The sequence below is a fragment of the Terrapene carolina genome, unplaced genomic scaffold (assembly GCF_002925995.2).
Source record: "Terrapene carolina triunguis isolate 2854851 unplaced genomic scaffold, T_m_triunguis-2.0 Scaffold32922, whole genome shotgun sequence".
NCBI classification, from domain to species: Eukaryota; Metazoa; Chordata; order Testudines; family Emydidae; genus Terrapene; species Terrapene triunguis.
Genome location: NW_020697273.1, coordinates 232,773 through 259,740, shown reverse-complemented (window position 1 = coordinate 259,740; position 26,968 = coordinate 232,773). Strand labels below are relative to the sequence as shown.

General features: G+C 52.4%; 1 protein-coding gene across 1 annotated transcript in view; it reads right to left on the bottom strand.

The window, feature by feature from the left end:
* LOC112118518 (beta-2-syntrophin) overlaps positions 1-26,968 on the bottom strand; it is a 50,655-nt gene that overhangs the window by 8,094 nt on the left and 15,593 nt on the right. Inside the window, exons 2-5 of the mRNA XM_024216874.2 lie at positions 14,819-15,032; positions 8,202-8,412; positions 4,759-4,901; positions 531-727 (exon numbers count right to left, since the gene is read on the bottom strand). Coding sequence (XP_024072642.1) covers positions 531-727; positions 4,759-4,901; positions 8,202-8,412; positions 14,819-15,032 — 765 coding nt within the window. The remainder of the gene's footprint in view (positions 1-530; positions 728-4,758; positions 4,902-8,201; positions 8,413-14,818; positions 15,033-26,968) is intronic.

The following is a 26,968-nucleotide window of genomic DNA, read 5'->3' as shown; positions in this document are numbered from 1 at the left end:
ACACTGGCCATCTCTGAGCACATGAAAGCACTCAGATCTTCCCATGTAAAGAGATAGAGAAGGGCAAGGGATTCACTCCAACTGTACCTGGGCTTTGTTAGAGACTAGCAAGAAAACCTCGGTTATAGCAGAGGACATCCCTCATCCAAGACCCAGAGCTCCGTGCAGTCCACATGGCCCCACCGTGACCTCCTGTGTGACCACCGTGACCTCCAGAAGTGCAGTCACTGAGCCGAGACTCCAGGCTATGCAGTTTAGCCTGAACAGACTGGGCGCCTTAGTGTTAAGTTTTCTACACTTACTTTTCTTGTGTCCCTCATGAGTCTTAATTCCAAACCACGTCCCACAGCTCTCTCTTGCGTGTTTGTGAAAGGTAGGCAGCCCCCATAGGCCTGACTCTGCTCAGCTAGGGAGAGCTGCTGAGACCCCGTCCCAGAGGGTAGGTGATCAACTGATTGCTTGGCAGTTGAGCAACTCAGGAGGGAGCAGCGGGGTTGCAGGCAGACAGACCGTTACTGCCCCCAGCATACCTACGGACACCTCCTTTATCAGCTCCGCAGCAGCATGGCAGCCCTGAACTAGCATCCTGGTCCAGGAGGAGAGGTCCCGATGCGTCTCCACCCTGAAAACGTGCATTTCAATGCCCTGGCGAGAGCCTGTCCGCGTTGCAAAGGTGAGCTCGGATCCCGGAGAAGGTGATCTGCGCCCGGAGCCAGAGTGAACCAGCCTGCGGATCACATGGGAGAGCAAGAGGGACGTTACTCAGAGAAGAGGGAAACCAGTGTGACTGCATCGTGGCCAGGGAGACATCGTTCCGGGACACTGCTGCTTCCCAACGTGGGGGGGAGCAAGCTGTGGTTCATTAATGAACCTCCATCATGGGGCCGGGAGGGAGGGCATCAGGCAGGGGGAGGGAGGTCTCCATGGGAGGATGCTGCTTTTGTTCATTCATACAGATTTATTGGCTGGTGAGTGGCCGAGCTGTGACTTATGCTGCTCCTAAGCCACTGTTTGAACCAACTTGCTCCTGAACAGTGACCTGGGGAAGCCACATGCATGGGCCACATAACACTCGCCTTTCCCCAGTGCACACATCCAACATCCAGTCATGCGCCACATGGGGAAAACCCTGCACCAACCAGATCAGCCACTCCCAGCTTGATCCGCCGCCACCTCCCATCACACACAGCCGATGGACCCAGGGGCGCCTCAGAAATCTGTCCAGTAGAGCAGCAGCCAGGCAGTGATGGAGAAGGTCAGAGCAGACTAGGGAGACATTGCTCCCAGGCTAAGTGAGGCATATTAGACACACAGGAGCAGTGCCCAGGGGAGATGGGCGGTAACACAATTAACACGCTAGTTAAACTGCTCTCCCCTTACATGGGCAGCAGGCTGGCAAAGGCACACTCCTTAGTGCACAGGGCTGGGGGTTCTCTGGGCAGATGCACTAGAGAGATGCAGCTAGCTCCCCTCTGTCCTCTCAGCTGGTGCAGCCAAGGGCTGCCTGGAACCAGACAGCTGGAGCCCAGCTCTGTGGAGGAGACAGGTGACAAACTGAGCAGCCACATGGCACACAATGGGCAAGATGCCCTGCATCTGCAGATGCCAAGAAGGGATCAGCCTGTTCCAGGAGGCCCCAAGCCAGATGTTATAGAAACACTCAGGCTAGAGGAATGTTTCCCTCCTATGGTTCTGGCTGCTGAAGACTTGGCAGGGAACATGAACTGATCCAGCGGCAGGACCTGCACACACCCCTATGGGCGTCACAGGGAAGCTTGAGCAACGGATGTGAACACGACACCAAGGCACCACGGAGCCTGCTCAGGCAGGCCGAACCTTTTCTCTGGCAGCATGACAGCCCCTCCAGCTCCCAGCAAGGCAGGACTCAGGCTGCTAGCAAAGTAGCAAAGCCAGGAGGACTGGGAGACAGGGCTAGAAATGAAAAGGTACGTAGCCAAGAGCCCCTTCCCAGCTCTCAAGAAGCCCAATGCAAGATGCATGCAGACATCTCACCATGCTGAGAGCCTGCAGCCCCTCCTATGTCAGTGGGCCCCCGCTCTGATCACAGCAGCTGCGCTCCCTGCCCCAACAACAACTAAACACTCCTGTTTTGGAGGCTGTAATGGCTGTTTGAAATACAGGCTTGTCAGCACACCATGCTCTGCTCCCTTTCACTTGCGGGACAGGTGGCAAGAGTGGGCCTGGGAGGAGAACACACATGCACCCTGCCCCATAGATCATCATGGAAGGAGTTAGCAGGGCAGTAATGACACTGAGGTCTCCACAGAGAAGGCTAAACCTTGGCATGGACTCCAGCAGGAGCACATGCTTTCTGCAGATGCTGCCAGGCAGCCAAGACTGGTTTCACCAGTCCTTAGCTCACCAGCACCTCCCAGGGATACCCACGCTGGGCAGCCTGATTTCCAGGTGAGCACTAGCTGTTCATGGTATTCCAGTAGCCAGAGCTTCATGGTGGCCACCTTCGCCTCTTGGTCTGTGCTTGGGCCACAGGGCTGGGTTCTGTGTGGGACTGGAATGAACGCCATGGCAGGGCTGGGAGAGGCAAGGACTCATTCTCTCAGTGCTCAAAGCAGGAGTGCATCAGTTTACAGAAAGACTCTTACGCTGTAAGCAAACTCCTCAGGAGCTGGAATGTTTGCAGCTCTGTATTAGTGTTTGAGTGCCTACTGCTAAGTCTGTCTCATCCTTCAGCTTGAGCATTCCGTGTCATTTACGAATAACGTCACCGTCTTGCAGAATCCCTGAGAGTTTGAGATCCCTTTCCCCCACCAATGCCCAGTGCCTTGCTGGCTTACGGCTCCTGGAAGGGCTGGGCCGCACACGCTGGCTTATTACAGGGTTGCTCTGGGCTGCTGGCCACATTAAGAAAAAGAATCAGAGTTATGGGCCCAACAAGAGCAACTGGACGAAAGTGGCCTTTTACCAGGTGATTTATCAGAGGCTTGCATTGCTGTGTGAGCGAATGGGAGCCAAAACCCAAAGCCACTAGCGATGGTGGCTGAGAGGGATGGCCTGAGCACAGCTAGCCCTCCCCTGACTCTCCCACTGGCTACTACGAAGAGCAGCCCAGTCTCTGCTGATTTGCCAGAGAGGTAATGGCTATTGGCAGTCCTGCCACTGAGCAATGTTTGTGGGAGTGCTGCCTCGGCTACTCTGATTGGTACTCCCCCAGCTCTCGCTGGCCAATCACAAGAATGATTTGCAAACTGTGCAGGGCAAGTGCCAGTTTCCACCCATCACCCTTGGAATGCAAATCCAAACCCGACAGTTACTCTGCAGGTGGGACCCCTCCCAGAGCAGTGGGATTTGACCAGGTGGAAGTCGTCCTACACTAAGGAAATCCTGTCACTGCAATGGAAGGAAGTTCCAGGTTGCAGTCGAAAGGAAAAGCAGCTCAAGGCTTGGAGCAAGGTGGCCGACTGACTGATAACAGCTAGGGAAGTGACTGGGCTAGTATTCAAATGCTCACATCCTAGGGTCCTGGCCCACCAGCAGTGATGAGTGTGCACTGGCGCTCTCATCTCAGGCTCAGCACAGAAAGAAGCAGGGCTCTCACATGCCCCAGCTAGGGTTGCCAACCCACCCGGTTTCACTGGGAGTCTCCTGGAATCAGGCTCTATCTCCTAGAGGCTACTGAAGCCAAACCGGGAGATTTTAAGCCACTAAAAGTCTGGCAGCACAGCGGGGCTAAGGCAGGCTCTCTGCCTGCCCTGGCCCGCACCACTCCCAGAAGCGGCCAGCACGTTCCTGAGGCCGCAGGGTGCGTGTGTGTCCGTCCGCTGCCCAAGCCCCGAGCACCAACTCGGCAGCTCCCATTGGCCGGGAACTGCGGACAATGGGAGCTGCGGGGTCAGTGCCTGCAGGCAGGGGCAGTGTGCGGAGCCCCCTGACCCTCCCAGGGGCTGCAGGGATATGCCAGCTGCTTATGGGAGCGGCACGGGGTCAGGGCGGGCAGGGAGCCTGCCTTAGACCTGCTGAGCCGCTGCCCAGGAGCTGCCTGAAGTAAGCACCGCCCAGCCGGTGCCCGCACCCCTCACCCTCTCCCGCACCCCAACCCCCTCCCGCACTCAAACTGCCTCCCCCAGCCCTTAGCCCCCTCCTGCACCCAAACTCCCTCCCAGGGCTTGCACGCCACATCCCCTCCTGCACCCCAATCCCCTGCCCCAGGCTCAGCCCGGAGCCCCCTCCCACACTCTGAACACCTCTGCCCCAGCCCAGAGCCCGCACCACCACCCTCTGCCCCAGCCCAATGAAACTGAGTGAGGGCAGGGGAGAGCAAGCAACGGAGGGAGGAGGGCTGGAGTGAGCGGGGTGGGGCATCAGAGAAGGGGTGGGGCCATGGAGCGGGGCAAGGGTGTTTGGGTTTGTGTGGTTAGACAGTTGGCAACCCTAGCAGGTGAGGAGCTGTTGAGAGGCCTATCAGCAGCAAAACAAGGAAGGACTCAAGCTATGTTATTCCAGCAATGCCCTGGCTGGAGCTGTGGGCTGAGGAAGCTGTGGTTTAGCGGACTGAAGACTGGGCAGAGGCCAGAGGTTTGATCCTAGCAGTCAGACTCACTGCATGACACTGGGGAAGTCACGTCCCAACTCTGTGCCTCAATTTCCCCTGAAAAGCTGCAGCTTTCCAAAGTGCTTGGAGACTGGTGGTTGAAAAGCGCTAAGCGGGAAAGGCTTTCACTGTACGGGGTAGGGTTTAGGTCATCAAAGAAATGTCCTTCCAGGCAACTTGGATCTTACCTGGTAGCAACAAGAGGGTAGCTATGGCAAGGTGATGCCCATGCGTCTCTTGTCCAGGGCATACAATCATAGAGCAGCAAGTCCTTCTCTGTCATAGCCATGAGGATGGGCCGCCACTGCTGCCTTCCTCCATCTAGTCTAGCCTGCAAGAAGGCGAGAGAGCTGTTAACATGCAGTCCAGGAAGCAGTGTGTGCTGCCCGCCGGGGGCAAAGGATCCTCATTTGGGAGCATCTAAGATCTGCAGTCTGGGGCCAAAGGACATTCCTGAGTAGTGCATCTGTTAAGGAAGTCACAATGTGCCAGTGGCAGAGGGGAGAGGAGCCTGAGTAACAGAGCAGACGGGGCGATGTAGACTAAGGAAGGGAGTAGTGAGCCGAGTTCGGAGTTTTTCTACCCTCAGTTCCTGCCTCTCCCTCCCTCCCAGCAGCAGAGCCCAGTGCCTCCCCCTCTCCATGGGGCACACTGGGATCAGGCAATGTGCTGTAGGGCTCTTGTCTGACCCCATGTGGAATCAATCCATGACGCTTGTGCTCGCCTCCCCTCCCTGGGTGAGGCGATCTACTCAGAGAGATCAACAGCACTAGGGCAAAAAATAACCTGGAAAATTAATGAGAGTGGATTTCCCTTCACGCCTGGAGCCAGGCCCTGTCTGAAGCAAGCAGCATGTTGTTGTGCCGTATGAATAACTTGGCTGTGGAGTGGCGCCCTAAGAAGCAGGCACCGAAGAGTCTAATCTGACTCTGGGTCAAGTGGGCTCTTTATTACTATGGTGTGGGAATGTGTTAACTCATCATCTGAGGAATGCCAGCAAGGCACTAATGGGCCCAGCCATCCGGGAGATCCCATGCCAGGGAGGCCACAGCTCAGCTCTTAACAGGCCAAGAAAACACTTACAAGGTCAAGGATAAACTGTAGCTTTGGGATCAGCAAATTAACGGAAGGGAAAGTCTGGGACTATAGTTCTAACTCCTCGGTGACTGGGCAAATCCCATGGTCGAGGGCTCATGCTGCGTGGGCATCAGACTGACACTCAGAACCTGCCGCGCAGATCCCTCCCCGGGGCCACCACTAGATGCGGTCAGTCAGTCCTGATCACACAGCAGCTGGGAGAGCTCAGGCCTTTCGACAGGATTCACCACCCCAGTGGAAAGCCGCGCAGGGTGAGCACTGGCTTCCACCCACTCAGACTATCACCCATCACATGAGGGCAGGGAACAGGACAGGAGCACAGCCCAGAGGGTATAAGCCCAGCTTGCTGTGAACCTGGCCAGCCCTCTCTGGGCTCCTGAGGTGGAATGCGAAGTGCTTCACAAATGCTTCTGGAGTCGCAGACTCCTCTGGTAAAGCCATCCCAGCGTTCCAGGTGTGGGGACCACGGGCAGCCACAGTGCCTCCTGCAGCAGTGGGACAGTGAGCACAATCGACCCCGACCTGATGTTCCAACTAATTCCTTGTTGTCACAGCAACACTTCGCAGGACACAGTCCCACTGGCCCGTGGGGGATCATCCCATTGGAATAGTGGTCTGCCCGTGTGGAGAGAGGCCTACCTTCCTTTAGCTGTTAAAATGCTCACCTGCCTGAATACCTTGTGGGAGGCTGTTCCCATTGCTGGGTTTTCTGCACTGCTGCACAACGTACAGCCCTTTAACTCTGCAAGGTTGCGGTTTTCATACTGCACACAGGAGGAGTGCATTGCTTGAGAATATTTACAACAGAAATTAACCTTTGCAAACCCTGGGAGTTAGGTCAACATGACCCCTATGTCAGACTGGGAAGTGGAGGCAGAAAGTCACTGACTTGCCCAAAGCCATGGTCTGTGGCAGATTCCAGACCTAACTCTTGGCCATGTGCTTTAGCCACTAGCCCATGTGTCCAACAGCTGACATCAAGTGACTGGCTTAAATACACAGGACATTCCGCCCCCACAGACTCTCCTTTGTCTCCTCTTATCTGCAGAAACAAACGCTCCAGGCCACTCTGAAGAGGATCTAGGAAGCTTGGAGCTGCCAAAGGTTTAACATCTTTAACTGGAAACTGAACACAGCCCTGGGAAGGAAGTGCAGGCTCCGTGAAACGTGAGGGGGTTTCATGTTCACAATGGTTCAACACGTAGCTTTGCTGGCATTAGTTTCAGGGCCCAGCTGCACAGCAAAATAGTTGTGTGCCTGGCTGAGCACCAGGTTATGGGACCTCAAGAAAAGTCCATGGACTTCACAAGATTGAACCCGAACTGTCCCTCCCAATGACCTGTGAGGAATGGCCTCTGCTTTACCAGGTCTTCCTACCCACAACAACACTTTGCTTTGCATAGCGCCTGGTACCCAAGGATCTCAAAGCACTTCAGTATAAGCAAGTTACTTTTCCTAGCTCCAAAGAGGGTTCTCAACTCCATTACTAGATGGACAGAGTGGTCGATTTGCCACAGCCACGTGACTCGGTGACAGGGCTGTGCACAGACCCCAGGTCTCTGCTTTAACCATCTTTCATCCCCATTAAGATTATGGCATTGCCACCCCTTTCCTGCCAGTCTAGTTATCCAAGGGATGCATGCACAATGGTGCACAGATACCCAAGCATCAGGAGCTAGAAAGCTCTGCCAGCCTAGGATCAAGTGTGAAATTGGCACTTGGAGCATGAACTCCCACCTAGAAATGAGGCGTTTTATTGCACGTGGAGGGCAGTAAGACAACTGCATACGCATAGTGCCTTTAAATAAAGAGGAAGAGCATCAGGTGAGGTTTTGACTAAAGGGGAAATGAATTATTGAGAGAAAGAGAGGACAGACACTCAGATGGGAAATTCTGGAGCCCTGTGTGCATGCAAAGCTGCTGACTGAAGCACCATCCTAGTGCTGCTAGGAATGAGATCAGGCTTGCACTGACACTGCTGAGAATCAGAACAAACCCTGCACACAACCCGTCCACAACAGGCATGGGAAGCCTGTGAGGAGGTTACAGCCCTGTCTACAACAGGCAAACACTACTACAGCACATGCCCCTGCAGGGTCGGTAGGGGCCACACCTCCAGAGGAGAGGAGGGTTACCGGAGCTGTGGCCTGCCGGGCAGAGATGAAAGCCGTCTCTGAAACATTAATTGGGTCAGGATGTTTTTAGGTAGAAGTTACATTTTCAAAACTGGATTGGCACAAATCCCTCCCTGGACAGGTCTCTCCCACAGCTCCGGCTGCCATTGGATTCCATTATTGAGCTGGCTTCTAGGCTCACAGTAGTAAGTGGAGAAAGGAGAACTGAAAACACACGAGCCACTACCAAAGTGCTGTAATCTCTGCAGTGCTGACCTTCTCCCATGCCTGCCAATGAAAGCTAATCTCTTCACAGCTACACCTTAAGCAGAGTGCTAGACTGCACTGCTACCACACCTGTAAAAATGAGTTCTACCCAAATAAGGTCAAGACAGCAGGAGCCCTCCATCTCTGCATACCTGTTCCGCCAGCCAAGCGATGTGTTTGACCTCCTTGCTACTTCCAGTGGCATTGTTGGCACCTAGCATGGCATTGAGTTCAGCCAGCACCTGAGGGAGGAGGGCCATGATGTTGGTGTGGATGGCCGTGAACCAGGAGTGTGCTGTCGCTGTGTCTTTGCACCGCAGGATCAGGGTGTTTCTGCTGTCTGGTGAGTGCAGCTCTATCAACCTGAATAGGAAGAGAGAGAGCTAGGCTGAGAAGTGCAGCCGGGCTAAGGCAGAGGGGGAACGCGGAAGCCCTGCAGCAGACACACCCTACATCAGTGGGGTTTGGCTCCCCAAGAAAAGTACACATGAAACGCTCAAATGAACCCTTAGCCCTTTGGTGTTTGCTAGGGAGAGCCCCTGGCTGGGGTCATCTACGAGCAGCCCAGGCAGCGCTCACATAGACTTCACCACAGGGACGGAGGGTAGGGCAAAGTTGGCTCTGTGGCAGGATGGAATTCCAGTGCTGCGTGGCAGAACACTGTCTGGAAACTCATCTGTCCAGGTGCTTATGAGACCCGCAGCCCCGGAGGCGGTGACGATCCCCGCTCTGCTAGGGCAGGGGGATGCCTCGTGAATCATCCTCTCCCTCAGCTGGCTGAGAAGCTGTGCCACTGATTAAAAGATTACAGAGCTTTCTAATCTTAGCTGTCAGGCAGCCCTGCCAGGAGCTGATGCAACATCTGAGAGCTCAGGAAGTAAGCGAGCACTGGCCCAGCGCTTGCCGGCACTCAGAGGGTTTGGGAGGCAGCAAGGGCTCCCAGGTTCCTGCAGGAACCTTCCTGCGGCAGCTCAGCATCCCTCAGAGCAGCGGGGGTGCCCAGCCCAGATCCCTGCCTGGCTTCTCACCCAATTGCTCAGGCACAGGCTATTAGAGAGACAGATACTAAAGGGCGAGCTGGCATCTCTTCCCTCCCTGGAATGCAGATGCAGCACACACGCTTCTCACCTCCTCTGCCCTTCAATCAGTAGCTACAGAACCCAGAACAGACTAGCCCTGCCAAACTGCTGCAGACACATCTGTTCCTTATGATGCCTAAGTCAGGACATGATGGGAGCGCTCTGAAAGCCAACAATTCCCACCATCAGTTAAAGCTGATGTACCTTTCTCCACAGTTACCTTCTTGGATCTGGGGATGCGTGCATAGTACAGAGCGGCTATTAATTAGACTGCTGGCAAATCAGGAGCCCAGCTGGACTTAGGGGGCAATCACCTGTTGACAAGCAGCTACAGGGATGAGATTGTAACCGTGAAATGTCTGAGATGGGCTATTAAGTGGAATGGAAGTTGTACAAATGCCACCCAAAGGCAAGCTGCCTACCATCCTCTTAGCACAACAGAGAAGCAGGCGTGAAGCCACAGAACACGTAGAAACGAGTCCATGTGCTTAAAAGTACATTGGGGCTGGCTAGCTTTGAGACAGGAGCGTGTGCACCGCTCCTCGCGGGAAGCCACCAGTGTGCAAAGTCAGTGCAGAATCCTGCTGCAGAACTCGAGAGGCAGCAGATACAGCGTGACAAAAGCCTTTTGCAGCGGCAGCTTATTTCCACCTGGATGAGCGGGGATTGTGTAATTGGATTTGCATTCTCCAAACACAGGCTAAATGCAGTTCACTCTGATCCTGATGGGAACCCCAGGACAACTCTCTGCCCTTCCCACTTGCCTGTGCTGCAGGACCCTACACAGGGAATTGGTGCTGCCTTTGTCTAGGTCCAGAGCACAGCTCAGACCTCTGGTCTCACAGCTCCTCAGAGGCTCACCTCCTTGTCAAGTCCTGGGAGACGGGGAGACTTTGCGCTTGAGTCTGGCTGGAAAGTTCTACTTGCCAGGGTGCTGCTTGCCTGGGAACCCAGGGGTACAGACTGGCTTAGTAACCAGCAGCACTATGTAGTGAATTGTGAATGGTATCAGGAAGCCCATGATCTCAGCACACATCGCTATGGTGCTAGCCCAGGGACAATCCTGGCCCAAGCCCTTTATGAACTGCTGCTACTTTTAACGCTTTCTTGGTACCAGGCCGCAGCTTTGGGGAATGCTCCAGTGCTGGAAATTCAGTCTTGCAAGGACACAGAAGCAGCACAGCAGATCCAGACACTTGGGGTCCACCACACTGCAATAAAAGACCTGTGGCCCAGCCATGGATGGCCCAGGTCAGCTGACTATGGCTTGTGGGGCTAAAAATTGCAGTCTAGATGGTTGGGCTCAGGCTGGAGGCCAGGCTCTGAGACCCTCCCCCCACATGGGGTCTCAGTGTGTACACTGCAGTTCTTAGTGCCACAGCCTGAGTCCCACGAGCCAGAGTCAATTGCCCCAGGGTCTGGGACTCTGTGCCACGGGTTCTTGATTGAAGTGTAGACGTACCCTTGGACTACACTCCTCATCTCACACAAGCTACAGGGGAGGCATTTCGAGCCCTCCAGGTCAGCAGTGTGCATGTCAGAGCTCACTTGGCTTTCCACAGCTATGCAGACTGGGTTGCTTGCTGGCTCTCCAAGGACAGACAAAGCCATCATTACGCTCTTGGCCACTGTTATTTACACTGACACTGCATTCTCTCCCAGCTCCAGTATCCCACTCCCATTCTCGGCACTGGTGCCAGTGCCAAGGGGCTTTGGATAGCTCAGCCCCATGAAAACCTCCCAGCATTAGGACATGGTGCTGAAAATGCCTGTGCAGAGCCTGCACAAGCACCTATGCTGGCACGAACTCCAGCAGTGCTGGAAAGGGTGGCTCACCTTACACCAGCACGTTAGCCTCGGGAGTGCGAATTGCGCTGTGGAAGCGGTCTCTCCCAGTTGAGAACAAATACTGTTCTGAGTTCAGGACATACGAGCAGTTAGCTCTTACTCGTCCATGTACATTTCTGGCAATTTAATTCCATGGGCATTCTAAAGAGACGCTGTTTTCCTGCCCCGCCCCCCCCGTCACGTTAGTACTGAAGCCATTACGGCTCTTTCACATGTCCACCCACCAACGCACAAGTGTGCCAAGTTGTGCAGCTTAAAGCAAAGGGGCAGATGACTCGGCAGAGATGGCATTACATTCCCCACCACCTAGTTAAGAGGAGTCTGCAAGGGAGATTCTGCCCTGTTCAGAAAGGGACGCGCAGGCCGGAAACCTTAGTCGTTTCCATCGTGGACCAACTCTGTGCCAGGACAGAGATGCTGGTGGGGCAAAGGTACCAAGTCAAACTATTCCTGGCCAAGATCTTCTCATGGGAGCATTGAGGGAGAGTCCTGCAAAAGGCAGCCTGCATGCTGCAAAAACCCTGTAGCTTGGCCATGACTGTTCCCAAGAGTTGAGTGGGAGGCAGCCTCCCAGCAGGGATGTGTGGGCAGCATGGGACGGTGAAGGGACACCACCTTGGAAACTGGTCCTGCAGTAAGTGTCAGACCTGCTTGGCCCAGGAGATCAGGTAATCGGCCCTACACAACCGGGGCAGCACAACCCCCTGAAGATTAAGTACTTTCTAGCTATAGCAACTTCCCCATCAGTGAGAGCCTGACAGTATTTCCCTGGTTCCTAGCACCCAGGGGAGGGCTTTGCATAGGTAATGACAGATACAGGGAAAACAAGGGGAAGTGATTAGTGTCATTTCCTCCCTCTAATGACAAACCCGACTCTCAGAGCTCAGCAATGCAACTCCACTCTGCATGGCAGGGCCCAGCCACCTCCTGGGCAAACGGGGAATCAGTTCAAATGCTCAGCAACACACTGAGAGGAGAAGCAAGTTCCAAGCAGCAAGTTTCCTGCAGCAGAGCACAGTTTGGGACATCACTGCTTACCCAGTACTGCCAACCAATGCTGCTCATTTGCCCCGCCTCCATGCCAGAGCCTGCTCACACAGGCCACGCCAATCTGGCTCCAGAGGCCTCATCTGTTTTTACAGAATTTAACCTTTCCTTTTAACGAAGCCCAGGTGGTTGAGGAAATCTTTCCAGATGCACCCAACAGAATCTGCAGGGGTGAACTACAGGTCCAAGGGCCAGTTCAACAGGTTAACTCTGAACCCTGATAAGTACTGGACAGATACACAGTTGTCAACTCTCTTTTCAACAGGAAAGTGCAGCTGCTCTGGGACCATGGACTAGGTGTGACATTCCAACTCTGCCCCCTGCTGGACATAGGATACAGCCACTTGGCAGGTACAAAGAAGAGGTGGCAAGGGCAGAGAATGAAAATAAGCACAACCAAGATTCCCCCCCCCCCCCCCCCCCCGGGCCCCACACCCAAAAACCAAAAACCACCAACCCCCCCCCCCCCCCCCCCCCGACACACACGCACCCAACAGGATCACTAATAGCCTCTAACTGCCCCCAACCACCACTCACTGGCAGGACTACATGCAATACCGCCCCCACCTGGCAGGTGTGTGACAGGGCAGACGGGCGCTACCAGAGCAGGGGAAGGTCTGGGTGAGATTCAGCCCAAATCCATCTGAACTCTGTTTTAGAAGAAAGTTAAACTGCCAGAAAGGCAATTTAGATGTGGGGGTTTGCATCCTTCCCTGAGCTGGAGCCTTCTACCCCAGGAGGACAGCAAAATGCAAACACTGCCTGTCCCACGCGGCAGCCAGCCAGCTGGGGGGAGGAGAGGCGCTGAGTGGAGAGACCTGGTTGGTAGCCAAACCACTGAGAATTTCCTGCAAGCTGCAGTTACGATTTGATGAGTGAATCAGGAGATTGGCCTGAGGCGCAGCTGTTCCCACCCTAAGTCTCCTTTAGTCCATCTTCTGCTGCTTAGCTGAAGCTCGAGCATCGTCTCCAGAGCCGATCCCGGGGACACGGACCAGCAGAGGAACTGCCATTTCCGCTGGAGTGTGCGTGTGGCGCAAGGCCAGGTATCTTCTCCATGGAAAGAGTTCAACACGCAGATTAGCCAAACATCCTGTGGACACCCAGCCAGCCAGCACCTCCCAAAAGGCACCAGGAGAGGACACTTTGTCTTCAACCAGACGCTAAACACGCAGGCGTTACACGTAACCTGGCTGCAAGCAGAGACACAGCTGAACTAGATGGATCACAACCCCGCTTCTCCAGACGCATCTCTGCTGTGACTGCGAACGAGCAGCAGTGGGATCTGCAGCATCTATCTGCACAGATGGCCCCTGTGGCCATGGACCTCGATGCTCCCCTCACCTTCCCGCCCCATGTGTGTCAGGCGCTGGGTCATTCAGCTCCACAGGCCTCCCTGTGGGTGTACAGCACCTGGCACAATGGAGCCCTAACTGTGTTCGGGACCCTGGGTGCAAGTTAATACAGCCAAAGGAGGAGCCTTGCACTTGTATATCACCTTTGACTCAATCAACTTGGGTCATGTGCACTAGTTAAGGCTCCTAACTCCCACTTTGTGGCAGATAAGGAATAACCACACCCACCTATGAAACAGCTACTTCTGGGGTGGAATGCAGGCTCCTCACTGAACGCTTTAGGGCAGGAAGTCAACACTGCCAGATCCTCCTGCAACTGCCGGGGGGGACTTATGTGAAATAATGACCCCTTTATAGCACCTTCCAGCTGAAGAGCTCAGCTCTCCAAAACTGGGCCGGTTAACCCTCACATCACCCTGCAAGTGTAGGAGGGTAAGAATTGGCCCAGGAAAGTGACGTGACTGTGCCAGGTCAGAGGAGTCTGAGCTGCAGGCAGCGTTAGAATGCAGGTCTCCTGACTCCTACCTCTATCCTCTACCCAGGCAGGATCAGCACCCCTTGAGGTGAAGTTACCTGGCCGAGAACGAACCAGCGGCAGGGTTACCACCTTGAATGTCGGGAAGTACAAACAGTCAGGCCACCAGCTTCACAGCTCACTCAAGGCAGCATCAGCCTCTCTTGTAGAAAGCCCCATTGCTGCTGCCACAAAGTCAGCTGCAAAGGCATTCGCACTGCTGGGGGACCCAGCGCAGACCCGACTCCCACCTGTTCATCACAGTGATAAGCAGAACAGCTCCCCCCACCTGCCTGAAGGAACAAACCCATGCCATTGGATCTCTCGCACCTAAGGGGGCCTACAAGGGAAGAGAAACATCTGTGCCCTTTCCTGACATACAGCCAAAGTCTGGTGTGTTTTTCCTGGTTGGTTTTGCATCAGGAATGCAGGTGTCTCATATCTGCCTTTGTTTGCTGGAGGATTCAAAACAAATAGATCTAGCAGGACTTTGACATCACAAGGGCTTGCAAGTGGGGGGGGGGGGGGAATCAAACCCTGTTTGTCTTTGTAAGCACCCATTTAACTCCAGCTCCTATGGGCACCTGGGAGAAAAGTCTCTCAAAGACTCAGACACTCCTACCCCCATAACTAGGGCCTGGGACACTCCTGCAGTTCTCTGGCCTCCCAAGAGCCCTCCAGGAAAACAGACACATGAGGCTCCACATTCCTGACATTCAGATAGAAGCCAAGCAGAAAAAGCAGCTTTTTAAAAGTCTTCCAGCCTCCTTTACACATTGCAAAGCAGCCAAAAAGGGATCATTTCTCACCTTGCATGTCCCGCCAGCCTGTGTCAACACTCCTCCCTGCACCCAAAATGCCAGGTAGATAGGCCCAGAGCAGCCTGCTACACGCCAAGGCCTCTGTCTCCCTAGGCTCCAGCTCACCTGTTCTCCAGGTCCGGCATGCTCAAGTTCCTGGCGGCGAAGCACATTTTCAGAGGGATCACCTTCCTGTCTTTGGTGCCATTGTAGTGCTTCGGGGAGCCGGAGTCCTCACTGCCACTCAGGCTCGGTGACTGGGGAGCTGCCCCGTCCCACGGGAGGTCTGACACCAGCGACGGCTTCTTAATGTAGGGAGTCACTTCCCGCATGAACTTCACTAAGAACAGAGGTGGGAGAGGAGAGTGTTAGCACCTGAGCTGCCTCAGGAGGGGTGCACAAAACACTGCATGCACCTGCCCAGAAAGGTAAGGCAGCACCTGCAGATCTGTGCAGCCCAGGGCAATGTGCCGACTCCCCCACCAGCAGGGAGCAGTGGTCTGCACTCACTGTGAGGGCAGTGCCTGCCAGTGGGGGGGAGGAAGGGGGGACACACACTAAACAGGCCTCAGAGCATGGTCTCCTGCGAGGACCAGAAGTCGGCTGCTAGGGATCTAGCTTAGACTTAGAAGAGTTAGTTGCTCCCACCTTCCAGTGAGGACAGGTGAGTGAACCTGCCCAGCTAGCCCCTCATATGGATGCGTGCAAGCTTTTGCCCCTCTCCTCTGCAGGTCGGAGGGGGGGCACTTGCCTGAACTGTCCTAGGAGGATGTAGTGTCACACCCCCATTTGTCGACAAGCTCTCAGCTGTCTGGCAGCAGGATGGGAAATGGTAAACACATTTATACACTATTTCCACAGGGGGAGGGTTCCTCAGGACTGTGGGTGACAGGAAGCTGGTCTCTAGGCATGCTGTGAGGACAGGAAAGGACTTGCTTGTCTTAGATGGAATCAGACTGCTGCTGCCTCTGCAAATACAGTCCTAGTGCTCTGCTCTCCCCACTCATGGCCTCAGGGGGAGCGGGGTGGGTCTCAGGGCTATGTCAGCAATGGTCTCTGGATAGTGAAGCCAGAGGGTTACCAGACACAGAAGGTGTTTTATGGACACTTCCAACTCCTCCTTCCCTTGGTCATTCTGCCTGCACACGTTTGCCAGAGATGAGGGATGGCCCAATGGTTCAGTTCCCTGCTCTGCCACAGACTCCCTGTGTGACCTTGGGCACGTCACTTATCCCCACTGTACCGCTGGGGAGCTGAGGCTAACTGCCCTGCCTCACAGGGTGCATGAGGAGAGAGACAGGAAAGACTGAGATACTCAGATACTACGGTGATGGGGACCGTGTCAGTACCCTAGAGACAGATCAGGACGCTTCTAGAATAGATCCTCCAGCAGGCACATGCTACAGCCTGGATGCTTAGTGACATCACCATCAGCTACAGCACTGATCAACGAGGTGGTACTGCCATTACCTGACCTCACCAGCTGGAATACTAGTTCAGAGTGAAGCTAGGCACCAGCCAGCTCCTAGACAAGCGATCCAGGAACACACACAGGGACTCTGAGATGTGGGTTCTAACCCTGACTTGCTGTGACCCCCTCTGAGCTCCAGTCTTCCATATGTAAAATGGAAGCAGTTCCCTAAGTGCTACAGTGCAAAGAATTACAGCCTGACTGAGATAGGCTAGAACTTGGGAGTTTGCTAGAGGAGTGAGGGTTGGGGTCATTGGCTCTCCATACCATCCAGATGGGAGCTTCCCGTGTGGCACCCAAAGGAGGAACTCTTCATGGCTCACAGAGTGGGAGAGGCTCCTAAACACTCGTGCACGGGTGGAGAAGCTCCCATCTGGCTGCCGCAGGGTTCCCCAAGCTCTGTAAGAGGAGCTGTGCACTTACGAACCCCACACATGCCTAAAGGAAGAAACTTTAGCTGCTTTAAGGTGCAAAGCTTCCCCTGAAGGCACCTATTCTAATCTATGAAAGTTCTAACACTTAACGCCACCTGCACCAGTCCTCATCCAGACCAATAGATTAGCGTGTCATACACTTACAGCTTGTATAAGGAGAGTGCACTGCACACATGAGGTGCTCCTGGCAGCCCCCCCACAATCTTCCCAGATGCCACCCTCACATCTCCCTCTATTGTAGGGACTTGTGCATTCTCCCACTGCCAGGAGTTGTGCACTCCCCATTCTCCCACCCCCAAACCAGAATCCCCCCATCCTGTACCCTGTGGTTGTTATTTGTCTGGGTGTCCATAAGTTAGTTTCTCTTGGGAGGACAAGAAGGGCTCTCCTTACGCTTGAAGGCCTTCATCCAGTTGTTTGATCCATAGACAATTGCAGAGGTGCTTGAAGCTAAACAAAGGACAGGGGCTCCATATACTCCCCATTTCCCCCCTTTCAGTTTTCTGATTTTCCCTGCAATCAATAGGATTCTGGCCACGGCTGGCTGGAACATTCCCTGCAATTTTGGAATTGATTGGCTGAAGCGTTCAAAAGTTACCACCCCGCAGACCGACAGAACCAGAGTGAATGGCCGCACAAGCCCAGCCAACCAGAACAAGTTTGAGTTTCCCCTCAGAGTTCTGAGTAGGAAACTTCTCAAGAAATTAATCAGCTCAGTTTTGGACCCCTCATGTCACCCAACCCTCTTTTCCAATTTGCCTCACAGGATTCCTAGGAGAACTAGGCTGGTGGCAGAACCCAGCTGAAGTTTTACAGGTGGGTAGGTTTATTTTGGGTAAAATTTGACTGAGGGATCAAAAACCTGCTTTATAACTGGAAGCTGCCTCCGCCTTTAATTCTCAGCCTCTCATCTCAGCACGCGACAGTACAAGCTACATATTAAACATCCTCCAGACATCAGGATTTGGCTGGGAAGAAGGAGAAACAGCAGCAGCGTCAAAGAGGATCTTTCTTCCCCAGGTGATCAGGAGTGGAGCAGTCATGCACAGTGCTCCCTTTGGGGAAGCCGGTTCTCTCCCTGAGCAGCTGACCCAAGCATTTAAGTGCATGGCCCTCCGCTCCCCTTTTGCTTTTAAGGGAAGAGCAGAGCCCATGGGCTTTAGTAGTCTCAGCCCTGAGTTTTCACTCACTGCCTGCACGACTGCGCCATCTCCTCAGGAATGGAAGGGGAAACAGGAGCTCAGAATATTATCCAGCTGGAAAGGAAGGAAGTGCAGCAAGCTGCAGCCCGATGCAGGACAGACACGGATGGCTGCAGCTGCCTGTCTCCCCCAAATGGAACGGGCCAGCTACCGGGGGGCCGGGGATTCAGTTGAGGAATTCCAAGGTGTTTAGAGTTGTCCTAGCAAAGGAACCAAAAAGGCACATTTCTGTAATAAACTGAGCCATCTGCTTGAAGTATAGCCCGACCACTGCCCCGGAGACCACAGCAGCATGGGAGAAAAATGTCCCTTTCAAATGGCCTCATGCAAGACGAGCCACTATTAAAAGGGAGCCTGAGGAGGGAAGGGTCAAACCAGGAAGCTCAGTCTAGGTGGCCTCTTTTCTAGGTCTGGTTGTGAACCTGCCCTGGGACCCATGGGCTACTGAGAAACTTTGATCACTCCCCGGAAGGGCAGCTCCCAGACAGCCTCAGTGACACATGCTTAAAGGAATAGCAGCAAGCTCCCAGGTGACCCAGCAGGCAGGGGGCCCACCCCAGAACGGGGCTGCTCTGGGAATCTGGGAGAGAATGGTCTATCTGCAGGCCAGCTGCACAAAGAAATGGAAGCAGGCCTGTCAGCCCCCTGGAAAATGTGACCAGGGCTTTGCATAGGGAAGTGTTAAGAGCAAGCTGTTCCCTTCCCTTCCTATAACCAAGCAGTGGGGAGGGGGGAGCTGGGGCACGGAAAGTATATAGCTGCAGAAAGTTTGGATAAGTATCTGAACCTCTGGATGTGCTTCCCAAAGCAAATGCAGGCTCTGCAGCTGTTTGGCTGCCAATGACTACACTAGCATTCGCCTTATACTGCGTAGGATATTCTCTGAATTTGGGTTCAGCATATGATACAGCATTTAAACAATGAAGTAATTTAGATTTTTAAAACCACAGGAAATTCATGGTTCAGGCCAATATGGTCCCCGACACTCTCTGCTGAGGAGGAGAACAGAGTCCAGACAGCGGAGTTATAGTTCAGAAAAATCGGAGCGACCTGGGAAATGCAGCTCTTTGGTATTTAATTGCTTTGTTTATGTCAGGGATGAGTGTGTCAGAGGCTGGAAGGGGCACTGAATTCTGGGATTTATTGGAATTTTTAATCATTTAATTGTTTCTCTGTCTCAGCAGCTTCCTGGACCCAGAGAAGCTGCGTGAAGCCACATTTAGTGCACACACCAATTCCTGATACACAACATTCTGGGAAGTTACTGCATACATCAGCTGTCTGCTTATTTGTGAAGAGGGCTCCAGCTTCGGTGACACAGGGATGGCTGCTGAGACACTCTCCAGAATGTGAGGACTTTTTAGTCACTACTTTTTGTGCTTCTAAATAGACTTTTGTACATCACTGCTCCAGGTGCTGTTCCGGTAAGGACCAAACCCTCTGGCCACATTCTAACCAGAAGTGAATTTCTGTGGCATAGAGATTTAGAATGGGACTAGCCTCATGAATGGCTCAGGGCTTGCCTATGTAGGGTGGCCAGGTGCCTGGTTTTCAACTGGAAAGTCCAGTCAAAAAGGGGACCTGACAGTGTCCGGTCAGATCTATTGACCGAACACCTAAAGTCCAGTTACTGCAGGATGGGGAGGTGCTGGGTCATCACCCGCATCAGCCCCTACAAAGCTAGGGCTCCCCAGCTCTGCAGGCGAGTCCCTCCTGACCCAGGCAGGGAGGTGGGAGGGGAAAAGCAGCAAGCGATGGGGGAGGGGGAGTTGAAGGAGGAAGAAGAGTGGACTTGGGAGGGGGGGAGAAGAGATGGAGCCCCAGGGAAAGATGTGGGGCAGGGAAGGTTTCAGTACTCTGATGGAGTGTCCAGTTATTAAATATTACCAAGTTGGCAAACCTATGTCTATCTCAACACTTAGTTTGTGGCAAGCCAGGGTATAAATGTACCCGCACTACCCTGCCACACACTAAAAGTTCCCAGTGTGCTTTGATGTGCCTGCTTTGAAACAGGGTCAAAGTGCACTAAGGAACTTTGAGTGCATTGCAGCAGGGCCCAGAGGGCCAGTTAGTGCTTGGCAGGCTAGCACAAGTTTGCTTTACACCTCAGCCTTCCACAAACTAAGTGTCCATAGAGATGTACCCACAGTCTAAGAGGGGTAGCAGATTGTACTGGGCTACATAGACTAATGCAAGGATTGCTCTGGATTTAGCCACCATACAAGGCAGACTGTTCCATAAAACACAGTGCACTATATAATCAGCTACTCCGCAGGCACAACTGAGACTGTCCCCTCTACTGCCTCCCCTCCAGATCAGCTAACTCACGGGAAAGAGCAGCACAGACCCACCTTCCACCCACCTTCAGCACTGCGTTTCCCTGTGACTAGGCTCTATGAAGCGGGAAGGCTCTCTCTGCCCTGGCCTTCTCTGCACTAAGCCACCATCCTGGCTGGGCTGGGCTGAGTGCTAATCATCTAGACATGATGGTTATTTATTACAGCCACAAAGCTTTCGTCAGCTGGTTCCCAGAAACCACTAATTTCCTTCTACAACACAATTAGCACTCCATCAATCCTGCCTTCATGCTCTTCGATCCTTCAGGAGCGGGTCAGCAATTCCCAGCAGTTCCCAACTAGCATCCAAACCAAACTCTGTAAATGCAGCTTCTAGAAGACACCCCAAACTGGCTGCATGGGAGTGGGCCTTGGGGCACAATTCCGGTCCCTTCCCAAGCTGCCTGTACCCATTTACATTGCCCTGCTCCAGTGCTCTGGCCATCCCTCCCTTCTCAGCATCAGGCTTCAGGCTCAAGCCTGAACAAACCAGTTTCAGGCAGGAGGAGAGTCTAAACCTGCTCTTTGAGGATGGCCAGCTAACTCTCCCCCATGCTGGCTACGAAGAGCTAAGCCTTGCGCTTCAGGCTGGGATGTGGTCTAATTAAACAGAGGAGCTGACCGAGAGAAGCCCCTGGCACCTGCCCAGAGCACACCAAGATGTAGAATTTGGCTGGACGATCAAAGACTCGACAAAAAACCTTCAAAATCTCAACAGCTTCATTAAGCAGGAAACCTGAACCAAATCCCCACAGGTGTGGGAACCTGTGCCACCAAGGGCTCAGATAGCTCTGCCAAATCAGCGCATGACTGCAGGGGACACGCTCTGCATGGAATGAGTCGATTATCCTTTATCCCTGGTCAGAAAGAGGAACTTGACAGAGCTATTAAAAAGCAGAAGAGTGTGCAGTATTGTCAGGGAAAAACAGAACGTCCAGTTACCACACCGATTAGGGAATTGTTCCACATTGCTAACAGTTGCCTATCCAGTCCAGCTCTTCTCTACAATGCATTCTGCACCATGTTCTAGGAGTGGAAGGTTCTTTCCCTTGTACGTGCTCCCTCTAGAAGAATATTCACGACTGCCCTAGAGTAATCTCATTACAGATTACAAGACAAGGAGGAAGGGCGAGCTGGCTCCAGTGGTGCAGACAGCGACTGGTGCCGAGAAGAATGGTTATAACGTGCTCCCCACAAAAACTCAGATGTGTGGATTGGGACTTCATTTTTGGGCAATTTGAAGCTTCAAAACAGCCGGAGGCAGAATCTCCATAGCAGGCAAAGCCTCCTTGCTCCCTCTGCTCCCAGTCAGACAACTGCACTCAAAGAGCAAGAGGCTAATGGCTGGTGGATTGACGTCTGCTGTTTTAGCCCTACTGGAGTGAACTAACAGAGAATTGTTCAAAGAGGGAAGGGGAGCAACCAGTCCCTCCTGGTTCAGACTATTACCACTACTAAGGGCAGTGAAGAATTTTCAGACCCGGAGTTCAAAACAAGGGCTCTTCATATGAAGTTCAAATGCACAATACCTCCACCTATGAGTCGTGTCCTTTGAAGGGTGGAGGGACCAGACAGCTCATCCCCAGTTCCTGGCAGCACAAGGAACGGAACTGAAGCAGGAAAGAGAATATAAACCAGCACAATGAACGTGACCAAGGGGTCAGCTGCCACCCCATCCTGGATCTCATCTGCAGCCATGCCTGCGGAAAGACGACGCTATCCAAGTTTCCAAAGCTTTCGACGCTTCACCACCAGCCTAGGATCTGCTGTTCACAGCTGCCGGGATTCTGTCATCTTGGGGGATTTTCTAGCCAAGTTGGCACAGCTCCAAAGGCTTCTCCGGTGTCAGCAGTAGGAGGGAGAAAGGGGAGCCATTTGTACATTTCCCCCTAGCCAGATCACCTGCCCCCAGAAGACACGACTAAGGAGTACAGCTGAGAAGGAGCGCTTTCACAGTAGGCTAACAGACTCACCACTAGCCTTGCCTACACTAAGGACATTTTGGAAAGATTCCTCAGTATTGCTGTCAGTCCGGAAGAACCAGCGCTAGCAAATCTGTTAGACTTGCTCCCAGCAGGCATGGATGACACAGGGTTGAAAAATGTACCAGCAGCAGGTGGGCTGTCTACATTAGGGCTTCCAATGTCAGTAACTCCAGGGAAGGGAGAAGCAGTGCACGGGAAAAAAAATTTCACAAGTTTCCTCTAGTACAGACAAGGCCAGTCCCCTGCCAAACACGTAGGGGGAAAAGCCCTATGAACAAGGGTGGATTAAAATAGATTTTTTTTTTAAATGGGTGCATTTAAATTGGGTTTTTCTTTGTAAAATACACCTATTTAAAATTAAATATTACATTTGAAATTATGACAACCTAAGTTAAGGCCTCAACTTACTATCATCTTTTAAAATAATTTAAATTAAAAAAAAAATCAAGCAGTACATTTGCTATGGAAGTTTTAAAGGAAGTCAAGCCACTGAACAAGGGGAAGTCACTGGCTAAGCACCTGGGACCAGGGCTTGAAAGCGCTAAGCCAGCTTTCTGATAGCAATAGTCACTTCTCTAGGAGGTGGAGAGGGCAGGACAGTTCTTTTTCCTCTTCCAACCTATGAATACAAATGAAGTTCAAGAGGATAAGATCTAGTTTAAAATTTTAAAGGACACGGTGACCAGAAACAAATCAGATCAATTCACTATCTACAGAGAATACTTCCTCCTCTGTTAGTTTTAAATGCAAAACCTGTTTTGTATCATAAGGATTCTTATCATCAACACAAGACGAAGTTGTGGTCAACACTGGTGGAGCTCTTCACTTTACAGCCTCATGCTGTTCCACTCAAAGCAGTAGCTTGGGTTCTTACAGTCTTGTGTGATGTCCTCCAAAGATCCTGCCCAAATCCTCCCGCAGAGACAGTGAAGGGATGACCCGAAACTTAGAGTGGAAGTAGTCCGAGATCTTTCTGAAGCTGGGAGAAGCAGTTTGGTGGGTTTTTTGCCACTTAGTGGGTTATCCCTGAAAGGCCTTGCAGCGGTCTAAGTGCCAACCATTTAACATTAAATGTGTTAATTACAACATAGGTGAAGGCTGCCTCTCATAGCAGAGGTATAGCGTGCATCCACCTAAGTAGGCACTGATCTGGTCTCCACAGGATGGACACACCTAGACCTGAATTAAGTTAGAAAATGTTGTCCTGCATCTAAGTGCCCAAAATTAAGCACCCTACTAAAATGGTCCGATTTTCTATGCATGGCCCACTCTCACTGAAATGAGAGCGATCGGTGCGGAGTACCGATAAGTGACCCACTGTCAGCAGGGTGCCTACTACTGTGGCTTTAGGCACCCAGTGCAAGAGTTCTGGCCAGAGCTACTTCGGGCAGGGCTGTTTTGTCCTAGTCTCCTCTCTGGTACTGGGCCAAACACACTTTTTTCTTTCTACAGCCCCATCAGTTGCAACAAACTCCTGAAGTGGTTCCTGTTTAACAGCTGCATTGTGCAATCCTGTGCTCACTGAAGTCAGCAGCAAAACTCCTATTGAGACTTCAATAGATGCAAGATCAGGTCCTAACACGACAAGTTCACTTGTGTAGCTCTGCACAGGCTCTCCCCAGCCCCTCAGAGAGGCTCTCCCTGCATGAACCAGTGACCTCGGGGCTCTGGAAAGGCAGAGAGAGGTTGCTGAGGTCAAGAACACTCCTGATGCAAGTAGGCTTGGCAAAATTCAATTTTTTTTTCAATTGTTGACTGATAACATCAATGTTCATATTTAAGCATTTTTTATATTTATCTATTTAAATTTTCACAGCAGTGGGAAATTAATGACAGTACATGTTGAGATTCAAAAAAATAAAGCCTCATAACTTAATACATATTATCAACCTCACATGTCAAAATCCTCAAAGTAAATATCCTTAAATCAAACTTTAATATGTTTTCAAGCAGCATTTTTCTTACTTTGCCTATCTGTACATTTCAGTAATTGATGGAAATACTCTTTTTGTTGATTTGTGTATTTATGATGCAATTGACATTCACTGTTAAAAATCTAATCCTCCCATAAAAGGCAAGGAAATAGTGAAAACATCTCCGCATTCACATTTTAAACGTCCTAGCTCTGGAGCAGCTGGTGATAAGGCATGTTTTCAGGTAGAGAATCGGAGGAACCCAGATCCTGAAACCAGACAGTTGACAGTGAATCCTAATTATACATCTTTGAAGAAGGGGAACAAAGCTGAAGGCAATAACTAATGAACTACAAGTCAGCAGAGACTAGAGAAGAAAAAAGCAAACTAGCTACAGCCCACTATGAACTAAAACGGTCTACAGCTTGGGGAAAATATCTGAAAAGCCCTCAAAGTCTTTCTTAGTCCTCTCCACATCAAATATTTGCAACCCAATTCATGAAAGCACCATTAAAACCCAAACAATATGCCATCCTGCTCCAATAAAACACACACAATAGACAATGTGCACTGCGAACATAAAACAGGACATGCAGGCATTCAGAGCCGCTGAGGCAGAACGATTTGCTTTGTTTAGAAGTTGAGGGTTTCAGTAATGAGAGTGGCTTTCCCACCGTCTCAACCACAAGGGGGCATTTGCCCACTACATTTTTGGGGATGCCTCCCCTTTACATCTCTCCTGAATACAAACAGGATAGAAATCAGTATTACAGCAAAACCTGCACTCCTTGTTCAGCCTCATTCAACACAGAGAATTGTGCTAATCATCTTGTTTCTGATCGTTATTTTCCCCAAACAGAAAACTGCCATAGCACAAAATTGAGTGTCAAAACCCTCACACTAGACCCTCAAAGTAACCTAAGCCACGAATGCACCCAACACATATATGGCCTGCTACGCATGTTCCCATGGAGCCCAATATGCGCACAAGAGCTGCTGACAAAGGCTCGCCAGCTTACATTAGTGGCACCAGCACCCACACTTCTTGAGCTTTTGTGTCATGAGAAGTGAAAATTGTGTGGCTATTTGCATCTGACTTTTGTCTGGGTCTGATCCAAATGGGCATCTGCAATTAACCCAATCATGTCAGATAAGAATGTAACCAACAGCAGCAAGGCGAGTGCAATGCTCCGTGGTGAGACAGGACGCAGAAAGCAAAGGTTGTGATGACAAGCCAGCAGAGGGGCTGAGAGATAAATAGTAGAGGGATTACACAGGGGCTGTGCAGCCATCTGATTCCACTAGTTGGGATTCTAAACTACCTACACATTAGCCAGACTGTCTGATCCTCTGATTTAGGCTTCTGGCATTTTGCTGGAACTGTGTAACAATCGACACAGAATGATCCAATACCAGGCTCTCCTGTCATTTATGCTTAGAAGTGTTACACATTAGGTTTTAAATTTGTTTTTGCCCCCCCCCCCCCCCCGGAGGCTAGTAGCATGTTCTCAGAGGGCAAGAACAGGCTTTTGATATCATGCCCTCTGCTAAGGGAGCATCCCGATGGGAATGCTTAGGGCAGCAGAGCTGTCCAGCATGGAGGAGAAGCGGCAGCATTAAGATGCTAGGAAAGGGGTGGGCAAACTTTTTGGCCTGAGGGCCACATCTGGGTATGGAAATTGTGTGATGGGCCATGAATGCTCACGAAATTGGGGGTTGGGGTGCCGGAAGAGGTGAGGGCTCCGGCTGAGGGTGCGGGCACTGGAGTGGGGCCAGAAATGAGAAGTTCAGGGTGCAGGAGGGGGCTCCGGGCTGGAAGTTGAGGTGCGGGTGGGGGGATGAGAGCTCCAGCTGGGGGTGCAGGCAGCGGCTCTGGGCTGGGACCGAGGGGTTCAGAGGGTGGGCCAGGGATCAGGGCTGGGGCGTGGGAAGGGGTCAGGGGTGCAGACTCTGGGTGGCGCTTACCTCACGGAGCTCCCGGAAGCAGCGGCACGTCCCCCCTCCGGCTCCTATGCGGAGGTGCAGCCAGGCAGCCCTGTGCGCTGCCCCATGCACAGTCGCCACCCCTGCAGCTCCCATTGGCTGTGGTTGCCAGCCAATGAGTGCTGCAGGAGCTGCACAGAGCCACGGCACGCACGGAGCAGGGTAAGCCCCTGACCCTGCTCCCCGGCAGGAGCTCAAGGGCTTTATTAAAACATCTGAAGGGCCGGATGCAGCCGCTGGGCCATAGTTTGCCCACACTGTGCTAGGGCTTTTCAGTTCCCACTTCCCCTTGCCTGCCTGCGCAGGTGCAGGAGGCAGCCTTATAGTAGTAATGCCAGCCCTTTGCTCTGGGCATGTCAGGAGAACATGCCACGCCTTCAGTTCCTTTGAAGAGCAGTTTCTTTTTTATGCTCATTAAAAGGAAGCGATCCCAAACTGGCAAAGCTGATTAATAGAACAGAATATTTCACCTCTTTGGTCTAAGCCTGTTTGCCAAGTTTCGGTCTCACTCAAAGCGATCAAGTTTCAAACGTCTCAAAAATGGGGTTTTGTAATAGGAACGCCAGCAGCCAAGGAGACCTCTGGCCTTGGGGTGTGTCGCGTACTGGTGATGCTCTGTGCAATGAGTTTTGCAGTAGTCAAAGCCAACTCTTGAGAGGAATGAAGAATCCTCCAACTCAGAACCCCTGCCCTTCTGAGCACCACTGACGAGGCGATTAGCCTTCATGTGTCCTGGCTTAGCACCACAGCGCATTATCTACTGCTCACTCACCTTCCCCAGCGCCCAGGTGGGCTCCAACCTTGGGAAGAGTTTGCCACAGCATCACTCTCACTGCCCCACCAGTCCTTCCAGCTCAAACCCTTGGTCATCACTCCCTCCTCTGCTCTGGCCTCTCCCCCTTCCCCTGCCCCATTCCACTCCAAGTGTTGCTGTTAGTCCTGCCCACGATGA